Here is a 14,771-nt window from a genome sequence, read left to right as displayed (position 1 = left end):
TGCCGCTAGCCCCAGCCCCAGTGTGAACTGGCTGATGTTATGAGGGCCCAATCTAGATAGTTTTGCACCGCATCCTGGTTCTCACATCTGCCACTGGCTGCTATGAACTGGCCCAGCCTGGATTGCCCCTAGACCTGACCCACATGTATGCCAGTGAGTACTGTAAACCTAGCCTGGTCTGGGCTGCTCCCAGCCTCAGCTCTTGCATTCACCTGACAGAGCATTTCTCCCAAGTTCCTCTGTTAAGTCATCTCCCAGTCACAAATTTTGCATATACTGGAGGATTCTTGGTCCGGCCTGACTTAGCTCACCTGCTTTCCTGGCAGGAACAGCAGCCTTGACCAACCGGTTCACACTCATTCCAGTTCTTACTGTTGGGAGCTACAGTCCAACCCTGCCTGGCCCATTCCCCACACCCAGCTCTCGTGTGGTTCAGCAGGTGCTAAGACCTAACCCAGCCTGTCCTACATCTGCTCTGGTTCTTGTGAACACCAGTGGGTGCTGGAGCCCAGCCTATTCTGGCACACTACAGACCCAGTCTACACTTATGCTGAGGGATGCTGTAGCCATGTCCAGCCCAATTTTCTGCCCCCATTCCAGCTGTCACACTCACCAGTGAGAATCACAAACCAGCTGAGGCATCCCCTTATCTCCCTGACCAGTGCTGCTCCCAGCCACAAATCTTATGTATGCCAGTGGTTATGCTCTGATGGAGTAACCCGTCTCCTGTCTTGGCCTTTGCCATCAAATGCTGTAGCCTGATCTGGTCTGGCCCATACCCAGTCCTAACTTTTGATGGTGGTTGCTGCAGCCTGGCCCTGCTCAGTCTGCACCCATCTCAGGCTATTATGTAAACCAGTAGGTGTGATAGCTTAGCCTAGCCCAGCATGGCCCACATCTCATCCTGGCTTCTGTGCATGCTAGTGTGTTATGGTTTGCCTTAGCCCTGCCTGGTCTGCCCCTCTCCTGCCCCCCACTAGAGCCAACTCTCACGCCTGCGAACAAGTGAAGCAGCCCTTCCTAGCCTGACTAACACATGAGCAACTCACATTCTCACCAGTGGGAGCTATGGCCCACCAGTGGAGTTCCCCAAGTTCCCCCACCAGGCCTACTCTTAGACCTAGATCTCACATGTGCCAGCTGGTGCTAGGTCCTTACCTGGCATAGTCTGCCCTCCAGTATTGGCCTTTGTGTGTGCTGGTGGATGTTGCAGCATGGCCCACCCCTACACCAATTCTGTAGGTACTACAGTCTGGACCTGCCCAGTCTGTCCCCAACCCTAGCACTTATGAGTGTTAGTGAGTTCCATGGTTATGCCTAGCTCAGCCCATCACCACTCTGAATTCTCCAGCAAAACAGCTGACACGGCAGTCTCATGAAGGTGAGTCAACAAATCCCCCATAGAATCTCCTTCCAGACCTGACTCTCTCACATGCTGGCTAGTGTCATGGCCCAGCATGACATGGTCCATCCCCTGCCCTGACACTCACTGAGAGATACTGTGGTCGAACCTGCCAGGCAGGTCCCCCCAGCCCTAGCTGTGTCCGTATGTGTGTCCATAGATGGTGTTCGATACCAAAAAACCCAGCTCAGCCAGCTAAGGACTCCCCTGTGGATGGTTGTGTTGGGCTGCCCTGAAAGGTACTTCAGTGACAATTATGCTGGCACACACACATACACACACACACAAAGCAATTATGCTGATACACTGGTATAATTAACACAAATTTGGCATTAACCAGGTCCAGGATGCCTGGCAGCTATTAACTGCTTTTATCCCAGGAATGTAACACCTAGGTACAATGCAGTCTGTATCAGTTGCCTACACCTGGGATACCGGGGTACTTTATGCAGTGATTTTTGTTTGTCTTTTATCAGAATGAAAACCTGGATTGTTGCTTCCTCATTTTTTTTTTTTTAGCCAAGAGGTTGTGAACCCCTAAAGTTTATACTTTTTCCTTCTTTCTGTACCTGAGGTGGAAAATAGCATAGATTTATTATAAATGCTATTTCCACACATGCATTATTTTATTCACTGATTAAATGAGCATTTTAGTATATTTCTTTTCATTTCTATAATTATGTGCCTTAAGCTGTCAGTTTGCTCATCATACAAACAAGAAAATCTTTAGGTTTTTCTTGCAATCTATTTCCCTTCCTTTATGTTCTTTTTTCCTTTATATTCTTATGTTCTTTTCCCTACTTATATGTCCATGTTTTCTTGTTGAAAAAATCAACACCCCTCCCCACTCCTGCCATAGGTTTAGCTATCCTCATAATGTATCCCATTCGGTCAAAATTCTCTAAAGAATTTGCCTGTATTGCCCACAACCTATCTCCTCTCCCCCAACTTTGTAATTTAATATCTTCTCCACCATTCTACTGAAGCAACGGTTTTGAAGATTATCAGTGATATCATATTTATCTCAGCATTCGGGTATCTTGCCTTAGGCATTTGGCAATTTCCTGGAAGCCTTTCCATGTACCAGGGGCACTTTAGAGTCTTTGCCCATGTCTGGCGTGTTCCCAGGCTCCTCTTCTACATCTGTCTTCTTCTCTTGATCATAAGATAGATAACTACTCACAGCTACATGATCTCTGTGTAGGTGACTGCTTCTCTCTTTATATCAAAATTTCCAACTGCCTGTTGGGCCTCTCTTCCTAGAAGCTTTGCCTACACTTAGCATCTAACTACTCTTGCTGTAGAATCTCCTTAAAAAACTCAGAGTTCTCTATTTGCTTGCTTATGTCATTGTCCCCGTAAAAGCTAGTTCTTTTTACTGTGTTCTCCCGTGCTGTCCACGTAGAAGGCACGGATGATTTGTACTCTCTCCCTTATTTTAAAAGAGTCTATCTCTTCCACTGGTTCACTGCTCAAATGGCTATAATTGGAGCCGGGCCAGTGAGAGAAGTCAGGACCATGATCTGGACCTCCACTGCTCTGTGACTTGAGCCTACTCGAATTATCTTGCTGCTTCACACAAGCTTTAATGATTTCCCCTCGATTTGACATAAGTCGCAGACTCTAAGACATGCCATTCAGAGTCCCTTTCTAATTAAGCTCCGCTTACATTTTCTGTCTTATCCTTCACTGTGACCTCTTGCATTACGTTCAAATGAGATTGCTCAGCATTTCTCAGTGTACCTTTCCCTCTGATCCTGCTGAGTTCTTTCTCCTTGTTTCCTTCTCTGTCGTTATATGTAATTTCTGCTTCAAACCCAGTTCTAGCTAGTGTCACCTTCTGCCACCAAAGCAGCCTAGAGCAGCCATGGATTCTCACCTGGATGTTTGCATAATTGACATATTTTATGCAAATCCCCCACTTTATGGGAAATATTGCAGTAGGACCCATTTGTATTTTCAACATAACACGTTACACATCTGTTAGGTTTTTACGGGTTATTGATGGTTTCCCTTCAATGTACTTCTGTTGTTTCTCTTTTTGGCCACTGGAGGGCACTATTGAATTGTGTAAATAACATTGGTGTGCGCCCCTGTGTGTGTGTGTGTACATATGAATTTATAATCCTGTTAAAGACGATGGGTTTTCTTCCAGTTTTAAAGGTTAATAACCTGCTGAAGTGCAGACAAAACCCAATTTTTTCTTGTTTTAGTTCAATGGGTGAATCTTATTTATATGCCTGATGAATTCGTCTAAATAACTTTAATGTGTTTAAATGCAAACTTTTGGTCTTTTTTAGATTTTAGATAAATGTCCTTAAATGTTTAGATGACCTATGAATCTAGCAGATTTAATTGTCTTTAGGAACTTTAATAAACTTTCCCAAATACCCTAAATAATTTAAAACAAAAAAAAGACTATACTGTAAGTATGGTGATATAGTACTGACAAGTGTTCCAAAACTGTCTATAAACTATCAATATTTTTAGTTAGAGTTCAATGCTGATTATTATTCCAGTAATCTTCAACATTATAAATGCTGTATTTTAAGTGCCAAATATACACACTTTTCTTATCACAGTAGATGTTTATTTGACTTATTCACCCACCAGTTGCTTATTGAGCACGATATATGTGCTTATATACTATTCTGGGAGTATGAATGCATCATGAGCAAAACAAAAACGATTCCTGCTCTTGTAAGAGCTGACACTGCACTGAAGGTAGGCGACAGTAACCACTAAACATAATAAATACATTGTGTTACATGCCATTGAGTAAGCTTGGGAAAACAACAGAACATGGAAGAGAGAGAATTGTAAATTATCGACTTATTTGAGAGAGAGAGAGATTTCTGCTCTACTGGTTCATTCCCCCAAACGGCTCCAACAGCTGGACTGGGTCAGATGAAAGCCAGGTGCCACCTGCTACTTCCGTATATATCAGCAAGAAACTGGAATTGGGACTGGAACTGGGACTCAAAATCCAAGCGCAATGAGATGAGGTGTGGATGCCCCAAACGGGCTCTTAACCACTATGCCAAATACCTGCTACACGATTGTAGTTTTAGAGTGAATCCTGAGTTATCCAGAAAGAAGCATTTGGCAATGATTCTCAGGAAGAAATAAAGAAGGCAGATACCTGGAGAAAGAATATTCTGGAGAGAGGATTCACTTGAAATTTATAAGATGAAACTATGGAGGGAGAAGGAACTCAGTTCAATGTTTAAAAAAACAAGGTAAAGAAGCATGTCAAGAAGGGGGTAGTTCTGTGTGCCCAGGCTGAGACTTGACCATCGTGTCAGGTGCTGGCTGGCCTGATGGGCAGTTTCAGTGGAATGATAGAGATGACACCCTGGATGAGACAAGTTTTATAAAACAGAGGATTGAGGGAGGTTAGTTAATTGTTCAAAAGGTGTTGGAAAAAGGAGCAGGAAATGGGCTACTTTCTGGAAGAGTGAGTTAGTTTAAGACTTTACATGAAGAAGCAAAAATGGGTTCATATGTTGAGGTGAAAGACGTTGTCAGGAGGGTAGAAGTTATTGGATCTGCATCTTAAATGGCTGACAGCATATAGCAACTTAGCACATAACACAAGGGTTATCCGTACATTGGATCAGGGAGAGTTTGTCTAATAGAATGGAGGGTAGAGTACGTGACTACGGATGCTCTTGGGGAAGTGTATGACGGTGGAATTCCTGTGACATTCCACTTCCAAAGCATCCCATTATTTATTTACGTATATGAAGTGAACACGTTTCGTGTATTTCACGATACAGATTTAGAGTGACACTCCCCACCCTACCCTTCTTCCTGTCCACGTTCCCTCCTTCTTCCTTATTTGTTTATTTTTCTTCTACTTTCTACAATGACATACTTTCATTTCATTTCCTGATCACAGGCCTAACACACTCCATTAGGCGAAAATACGAACTCACAGCAAGCAGAAAACAAAAGAACAACAACAAAAAGGCTACAATTCCTCAGGACTATAGACAAAAGCTGCAAGCAATAATCAAATTCCAAAATACCGATCTCACTCATGGAGATTCTGTTTTTAGTACTCTTTGAATTAGCTATCACAGATCATTTGTCCTTTTGGGTCTTATTCCACTTAGCAATCTGTTTTTCAGTTGTATCCGTTTGGTTGCAAAATACAAGATTTTGTTATTTTTTTTTTCATGGTGGCCTAGTACTCCAGTGTGTGTGTGTGTGTCCATCAGCTCATGGACTTTGGGTTGAGTCCACATATCACCTGTTGTGAACTGAGCTGAGCTGCTGTAAACATGCAGGTACAGAGAGCTCTCTCATAGGCTGATTTCATTTCATTTGGATACATTTCCAGGAGCTGAACATCCAATTCTTTTTTTTTTAAGATTTATTTGCGTTTATTGCAAAGCCAGATATACGGATAGGTGGAGAGACAGAGAGGAAGATCTTCCGTTTGATGATTCACTCCCCAAGTGAGCGCAACGGCCAGAGCTGAGCTGATCCAAAGCCAGGAGCCAGAAACTTCTGGGTTTCCCATACAGGTGCAGGGTCCTAAGGCTTAGGGCCATCCTCAACTGCTTTCCCAGGCCACAAGTAGGGAGCTGGATGGAAAGTGGGGCTGCCAGGATCAGAACCGACGCCCCTATGGGATCCTGGCGTGTTCAAGACGAGGACTTAATCTACTAGGCTACTGTGCCGGTAGCCAATTCTTAAAGCAAGGAAGGTCACTGAAGAGATCTGAAGGGAGGATCAAATGAGAAGTTATCAGGAGAGAGGAAAATTAATAAAGCCTTAGGATACTGCAGTTACGAATGCCATGAGGAAATGTAACCGCCAGGTATTGGGAAGCATTTACTCAAGTGGTCCTTCGAGGATTTTAACATGACATCAGTCAGCATATGCACTTATGTGTTGAGCTGTAGCATGCAAAGGCTCAATCATAGAGTGTTTTAGTTGATCAAAGTTATCTAAAAGGCAAAGCAAAAGTGGAGCAGGAATTGCTAGGGAGGGACTGGAGTTGTAATGTAGGAGTCGGGGGGTGGGAATAAGAGAGGAACAGGAAATGCAGATTATTGCTCTCAGAGGGGCTAAAAGATTATTGGGATGGGAATCCCAGAAAGAATTATCTGCATCAATAGAAGATCATGGTCAGAAAGTTTATGATTTGTAGCAGTAAAGTCTGTGGCATGGGAGTGAGCCAGGCCATGGAGAGGTCGTCTACGTGTACACACAAACCGACAAAGACAAGCTGAAATGAGCAGAAAGTGAAGTAGACTGGCACAACTGTCAGTAAATGAGGGAAACAGTGGTGGCAAAGGAGTTCAGCCTAAGGACGGTCAAGGCTGGCAATGGAGGAGAGAGAGAGCTTTATCTCTTGAGGTTAAGTGTGCTTACCCTCGTGGTGGGTGTTTGGTGCAGCGGTCAGGATGCTACTTGGAACGCCGCATAGCTTATCTGGGTGTCTGGGTTTGGCACCATGCTCTGCCTCGGAGTACAGTTTCCTGCTAATGCGCATTCCTGAAAGGCAGTAGATGAGGCTGAAGTACTTGTGTTGTTCCCTGGATTGAGCTCCTGGTTCCTGGCTTTGGCCTGGCTCAGCTCTGGCTGTTACTGGAGTTTTGGAATGAGCCAGTAGGTGGTAGGTCTTTCTCTGTCTCTCTCTTTCTTAAAATAATAAACAAAACAGAGCAAAACCAAATTTTAAGAGAAGATATTATCTAGTATTTTTGGGGTTAACTTCCCCAGATTACGTTTTTAATCTTTGCTTTCTCAGCTTGCTGAGCTTCTTAATGATTGAACTGTGCCTGGTTCCTCGAAGCCTTAGTAGAACATGGAGAGCCCCATCGTTGTCTACAGAAAGAACTCCATTGGTTGAAGAAAAGGGTAATCCCTAGTACACTCGTATACTTGAGTTACATTGGTATCTGATATTCAAGTCAGATGACACATGTAATCCTTTCCAGATTTTAAAAAAAGATTTCTTTATTTGAAAGGGAGATTTAAGTAAGGCCTGGCTCAATGACTCAACTGGCTAATCCTCCCCTTCAAGTGCTGGGATCCCACATGGACACTGGTTCATATCCAGGCTGCTCCATTTCCCATCCTTCCCTGCTTGTGGCCTGAGAAAGTAGCAGAAGATGGCCTAAAGCCTTGGGACCCTGCACCTGCATGGGAGACCCAGGAAAGGTTTCTGGTTCTTGGGTTTGGACTGGCTCATCTCTGGCTGTTCCAGCCATTTTGGGTATGAACCAGCAGATGGAAGATCTTTCTGTCTCCTTCTCTATAAGTCTATCTTTCCAATGCAAACAAACAAACAAATAAGAGGCATCATTGCATTTGGGCAATGTAGAAATGTAGTAGAAAGCTGGTTCAGAAGCGGAATAGCAAGCACCCAAATTGGTGCTCCAGTACCAAATGTGGGCATCCCAAGGGGTGAGAATCTGCTGAGCCACAGTACTCATCCCTCAGTGAATAGTCTGAAGCTTCCTCTTCCTTCTAGCCTGGATTCCCACTCTGAAACAGATCCCATATTAATCCTTGGGTAGAATCAAGCCATTGGGATTGATGAATAAAGCTCTATTTTACTCCTAAGACGTCCCCAGAACACTTGCCTCCTGGGAAAGACTGGAAATTAACTCATCAGAAGCAGCCCTCATTAGCCTTCCCTTTTCCAATATCAGAATTTGAAGGAAGAGGAACTGAAACCAGGAGCTCAGGGAGCCATTGTTTTTTTTTGTTTGTTTGTTTTTTAAAGATTTATTTATTTTTATTGGAAAAGCGGATATACAGAGAATAAGAGAGACAAAGAGGAAGATCTTCTGTCTGATGGTTCACTCCCCAAGAGGCCGCAACGGCTGGAGCTGAGCCAATTCAAAGCCAGGAGCCAGGAGCTCTTCCGGGTCTCCCATGTGGTTACAGGGTTCCAAGGCTTTGGGCTGTCCTCAACTGCTTCCCCAGGCCAGAAGCAGGGAGCTGGATGGGAAGTGGGGCCACCGTGTTAGAACTGGCGCCCATATGGGATCCTGGCGTGTGCAAGGCGAGGACTTTTATCACTATGCTATCGTGCTGGGCCAGAGCCATTGGTTTCAATGGGGTTGAAAAGGTAGGAAAGGGATTTGGTGGGAAGATGATCCTAATGGTATTTCCTTTTCTCTCTTGCTTGGCAGGAGTTGATGCACACAAAGGAGAGGAGCCCCGAGGGCTCCCTTCTCAGACAGGAGGTGAGTGGGGACAAGCCTGGAGAGGAGGCATGGGAGACCTTCGCCTCTTGCCATTGGGAAAGGAGAAACAAGACACAGAATACTGGGAGAGAAATGAACCATCTTACATCTGTGAAGACTGAATAACACTGTATGTCTATGGGCAATTACAGATCAGAAGGGAAACAGGATTGCAGACAAGAAAACAATGGGGGGTTCAGCAATAAAGCAGCCTGTACAAACTGGATTCATCCCCAGTAATGCAAACCAGCTAGAAGGCACAGCCTCAGTCCTCCATCAGTCTCCACCCCTAAACTCTGTCCTTGACATGTTGCCACCTGCCTGGCTATTGTTTCTACTTTTTCCGCCCAATCTGTGCCATTAGGTGGGCATTGGCAGCGGCCTTGGCCTGCAGGTTCTTGGCCTTGGCAATGTTGAAGAGGATGTTCATAATGTTGGTGGGAACGTCGAGGGACAGAGTGAGCTTGCTGTGCCGGTCGCTCTTGCCCTTGTCTTGGTACACTTTGCCCCTGAGCTGTGCTTGGGACAGGTATTTGTATCGGATATTTCCAGATCCACTGTTACCCCCAGAGCCAGGGGAAGTCCTTTTCACTTTGTCTTGGTTTTCTTTTCCCTCCTGCTCTTCTTCTGAGGATGGATCCTGGTTGGACAGGTAGAAGAAGCTGGCCTTGCTCAGCGGGGGCACGTCTCCCAGCTGGCTCTTCTTGGCTGCAGAGAGGGCAGTGTTGAGGCAGCTGAAGGTGGGCTTGTCTTTGTAGAGGTTATGGGAAAGGCCTGTCCGTGGACCTTCTGGGAAAAGCAGCAGCAGCAGCAGCAGGAAATAAGCTGACCTTAGCATCTCTCCCTGCAAAGGAAAGAGAGGTGCGGAGAGGGGGTGTGAGAAGCAGCTAGAACTCAGAAAGACATGGCAGTGCACCTGTACGGCACTGCTATTCTACTGCAAAGGTTCCCAGAGTATGGTGCACAGATCAGCAGCCTAAGCATCATCTGACAATTTGTTAGAAATGCAAATAATGGGCCCGGCGCTGTAGCATAGCAGGTTGTCCTTGCCTTCAACACACCAGGATCCCATATGGACGCCAGTTGTAATCCCAGCAGCTCTGCTTCCCATCCAGCTCCTTGCTTGTGGCATGGGAAAGCAACAAAAGGATGGTCCAAAGCCTTGGGACCCTGTACCCATATGGGAGACCTGAAAGAGGCTTCTGGCTCCTGGCTTTGGATTGGCTCAGCTCTGGCCGTTGCGACTGCTTGGGGAGTGAACAGCGGGTGGAAGATCTTCCTCTCTGTCTCTCTTCCTCTCTGTGTATCTGACATTCCAATAAAAATAAATACATCTTTAAAAAATGGAAACAATTATCTGGCCTTGGTCAAAACTAGTAAGTCAAAAACTCGGTGGCCCAACATTTGCGTTTTAACAAACTTTCACATGCTTTTGATGATCTCTAAGAGTTTGAAGCTCCTGACTTTTCGAACAGGTTTTGTTAATTCAGCTATGCAGGTAGGTACTGGCTCTGAAAGTGAACATCAGATATTCTGGTAGGCATTTAGTAACCTGATTGGGTTGATGAGGATGGTTAAATGAAAAACTTCTTTTTGTCATTAATGGTGTTGATTGGCATATGCTTACAGCTGAAAAATCATGACTGGGTATCCATGGATTACTTTTAAAACAGATCTTTAAAGTTAGTTTCATGGTCAGTTATTCCTAGTTTCTTAACAAGAAACGGGTTTGTAAACTTGGTTGGTTTTCTGAGACCGCAAAGGTCGCTCTGGAGACAGCCCTGGTTGAGGATCCACTCTCTGGGAGAGGCTTAATACCTTCTTCAGGTGCGTGTTCATTGTTATTTCCAAATGCTGGGTAAGATATACAGTTGTCCAAGATACAAGATGCTGAGAGATATTAAAGGAACTTGGCTTAAGAGTGATGATCTGAATCCATTCTTTGTCTTATAAAAAGCAACTAAGGTTTATTATGTGAAATATGTTAGCAATGAAGTCAACCGGATCAGTGGCCATCCTGTTCCTCAGAGCGTTTACATTTGAAGCCATAGGATACAGTTGTGGGGACCCTCAACCACCAGCAGCATCAGTTAAGACTTCACATCGCTTGTTTTTCCTGTGACAGACAAGGACTTAGGCTGAGCCACGCATGTCCTCTTGCTCAGGTTTCTTTGACATAACGGCCCACAGGAAGGTGTCCCTGAAGGACATCAGAAGGGTTGTCTGTGGCCACTGTTCCTCAGAGAAATTGCAGTGTGGGCAGAGTTTACCTCCTACACTCTGGAACCAAAGTCACCCTGTACCCTAGTCCTGTTGTCTGGCCTGTGGCACACACGACTCTTACATAAGGACATGAGATTGATTTGCTTCCTTGTCATCCCTGATCATGCAAGAGAGGACAAAAGTGAGATTAAATTGTCCAGCCATTCTGGAGCATGTACGGCTGGTGTCCTCACAGTGTGACATCTAAGGCTCACCCCTAAGCTGTGCCATGACAATGAACCTGCCCCAGGCTATCATATGGGATGCACATTCTCCAGTGTTCACATTGCCTTATATTACTTAGATTTGAGATTTTTTTTTTTTTAATTAGCTAAGACACACTTGGCTTCCATTAAGGAGCAAGAATCGTGTGGTTAACCATGAAACTTGGGACAATGATTTTCTTATGTTAATCTTTCAAAAATCGCTATGAACAATTGGCTAACCAATCAATGAGGAGATTATCTGGGGCCCTAAATAGTGTGAGGCTGGCTGGATCATTTTGATTTCTCTGGTGGCAGCAGAACGTAGAGCCAGGCTGAGTCGGCAGCAGAAGCCTGGTTCCAAGCTCAGCTCTGCAATTCACTCTCAGTATGACCTGGACCAGGCTGTTTTCCACAAAAATGAGTGGGTGTAACCAAGGTCCTTGCAGACTTCCCTAGGCTGTGAGCGATGGGTGCGACTAGAATTGGCCCTTAAATTAAGCCTGCTTCAAAAGAGGATCCTGTAGATTCCTGCTTTTTCACTTACCCTGGAAATACACGAATAGACACACATCTGTGCAAACAGGAGTGTCCAAAAAATTTTGTGGAAAACACACATTATGAAAAAAACTATGAATGGATTTCAAAATTCTTTTTAACAAAATAAACCTATTTTAATTCTGTTTTTCTGAAAAATGTCTTAAATATCCTGATAGTCACAAATAGAAACACAGACAAACACATACTGCACACATACACACCTCTCATATATGCATCTCAATATAGTCACACAGATTACTACTGCATTAAATATATCTCACACTCCATGCACACATGCACACATCTCACACATATACAGAGGCTTCACAATGCATGACTCATATGTGCAATACTTCACACATGGGATTCATGCAGACGTACATCTATATATCTGCATGCAAGCACAAAATAACACATGTGCACAGCATACATGGGTATACACTAAACATACAACACACAGGATTCACACACATGTACACACGATGTGTACACATGCATACTTTCATACGTACAGAGAAATTTACTTATACTTTGGACATAAATCACACACAACCATATACACCATATACACACATTTAAACAATGCACAAACACATGTGCACACTTGGCACTTGCACACACAAAGCATGTATGTGTATTTGCTTTGATTTTTGCACACGTCTGCATACGAGCACATATTTACATACACAGCCACACACGTGTGCATTCACTTGATAAGTTTCCTGTATCAGTCACTTGTTTTTAACCTTCAGTGTTTTCTGCTCCTTATTAAAAAATTTTTTTTTTCTAGAAACCAGGTTCTGTTTTATTTATTTATTTATTTATTTTACCTTTGTAGCTTATTTTATTGAATGATACTTTTCACAATATTTGAAGGAAAAAATTCACCATTATTTATGTGAGCTAATATATATGCACTAGCCAGATTTGGGCATACTGTGTCATGCTGTGAAAACATCAGAAACTTTGAAGCTAGACAGACACTCGTCAGTTTCCACCTTCATCTTTATTTGCTTGAGGACCGACCGTGCGTAAGTTCCTTAACCTCTGAGAATTTTGTTTCCTTTGCTAATAAATAGGATCACAACAGCTACTTCATAAAGGCTAAGTGAAAAATTAAATTTAAAATGTTAATCAGTAAGAGCTCTTGGTGTGAGCAGATACATAATAGAAGCTGGTTCATATCTACTTACCCACAAGTAATCTCCAGATCCTACTAGAACGTTTGATCTGCGTACATACCAGAGGAATGCAGGATGGCATGAGCTAGTGATTTGTTTCTGCAGGTCAGTTCCATGGCTGTGCTGATCTCTGGCTTGGAGCTGTTGGCTAAAGTACGCTTTCATACATCTTGTCTATTTCTGGTGAGTTTTTCCTTTAACTGTGTAAGTATTTCCCTAACTCTGAGAGCTTCAGAATCAGTGAAGAGATTGTGCAAACTGAGAGTAAGGGACCCTGTCTCTGGAGTTTCTGATTCAGTGAATTAACTACACAGCTGCTATCATGCAGTTCTCTCGGGGACCAGATAAGACTGTTGGTGTGGCTCTGTGGACCACGCTTGAACAATAGCTGTTGCATGGATTCCAAATTTCTCTGCACTTCCAAAAATTATAGACCAGACCTGGAGAATGTTTTACAAGGTGGCTTGACTTAAAATGGACTTAATATTTCTTTAAACATTGCAATCAATCACCAGATAAATGATTTTATTTTGTACTAAGGACCCACTAGTTGTTTCTGCATAAATTCTGGGTTGAGGTTTTAGCTGCCTTATAACTTGAAGATGTTTTAATGCTTGGGAACAATTTAAATAACTTGTTAACCCTAAAGGAATTCAAATCAGAAAGGGTTAATGCCAGCAGAGGATCTACAGAGACTTCCTGTTTCTGTCACTTTGCTCTTTTGTCTCCTACTTTGGTTTGGAGAGATTCCCACTGACTTTCCCACTAATCAGTTCCTTTCTGCAGTCTTGCCAGCAAAAAAATATAGAAAGTTTCCAGGACGGTGGGCTAGCCTCAGGACATAGCCTCCGGCAAAAGTGGCTAAACTCATCTCAATTACAAAAGCAATCCACAGGAGCCAGGGATGGGAGATTTCTTTTAATTTACTTTCTCTCCCTCTTACTTTTCAAATCCCATGACTCCCATTAAGGCAGCAGTATTTGTGGCAGGGGTGCCTAAAATGCGTAAATCACACAAAAATTGTTCCCTGAAGCAAATGTCCTACGTGGAGTTCTGCTCTACAAGCATGCAGGTTAGCAAAACTTGTGTATGTTTTTGCAAGCCTTTGACTCTAGCATGGGCAGGGCAGCCGGGGTTTTGGACAGCATCTCCTTGTCTTCAGCATTGATGCAAAGTTACAGAGTAAAAAGAACTCCCCAGAGCCAGGAATTGCACCTGATAGAAATGCATCATGCTGATCTTCGTTCTAGATTATCTAAAATATAAGACTCTTTGCCATCCTCGATATTTCACCATCAAAGTCAGTGTCTGTGGACTGGAAATCAGATTTAGGTATCTTTATCATTTTAGGATTTTTAAACATGAAAGGAAACACAGATACATGAAACTCTTCACACGGAAAAGATGTCCTTAGCTCCTCACCTAGTCTGCTTCCTAAGCTACTCCCATGCATTCTGGGGACTCTCTCACCACACTCCCCCGGGAAATAACACAAAGGCTGAAGATTTCCTACAACTTTCTGTGGAAACTGAGCACTCTATTGTATTTAAGGGAAAAGGCTCTGCATTTGTATTTTTCTGTTTGAATGCCTGAAATGGAATCATTCCTTTGAGTTCTTAGTGTAGTAGTAACTTTTAATAGTGCTGTAAAGGGTTATAGATGCTTCTAAAAACTGTGACGGACCTAAAGCTAAAGTGTGAGGAAACAATGTAGGATCCAGAAGCCAGGAGGAATATGGCACAAATTCCACTGTCATGTGAAGTGTGGCACTGAAGATGAGCTCTCCTCCGGATGACCCGATTTTAACTACAAAAGGAACCGTGGAAATTGAAGCAGTGATTGCAACACCTATGGAACCCTTTAAGCATTTCAAAATCAGCTTTTTGAAAACTTCATTTAGATTTGTGGAAGGGTTTGCGTGCAGCACAGGTGAGCACAGCTGGTTTGTATTCTATACTCTCATAGTGCCTAG

At 43.6% G+C, this 14,771-nt stretch overlaps 1 protein-coding gene across 1 annotated transcript; it reads right to left on the bottom strand.

Annotated features, from left to right (window-relative positions):
• Nucleotides 1–8,947: 8,947 nt before the first annotated feature.
• Nucleotides 8,948–9,451, bottom strand: UCN3 (urocortin 3). The gene has a single exon (XM_040968223.1). It carries the CDS (start codon nucleotides 9,449–9,451, stop codon nucleotides 8,948–8,950), a length of 504 nt encoding a protein of 167 aa, XP_040824157.1.
• Between the last annotated feature and the right edge of the window lie 5,320 nt (nucleotides 9,452–14,771).

Source organism: Ochotona curzoniae, unplaced genomic scaffold (assembly GCF_017591425.1).
Source record: "Ochotona curzoniae isolate NIBS_2020 unplaced genomic scaffold, NIBS_Ocur_1.0 scaffold_4683, whole genome shotgun sequence".
Lineage (NCBI taxonomy): Eukaryota > Metazoa > Chordata > Mammalia > Lagomorpha > Ochotonidae > Ochotona > Ochotona curzoniae.
The sequence above is the reverse complement of the archived record's forward strand: the minus strand, read 5'-3'. Positions and strand labels throughout refer to the sequence as shown.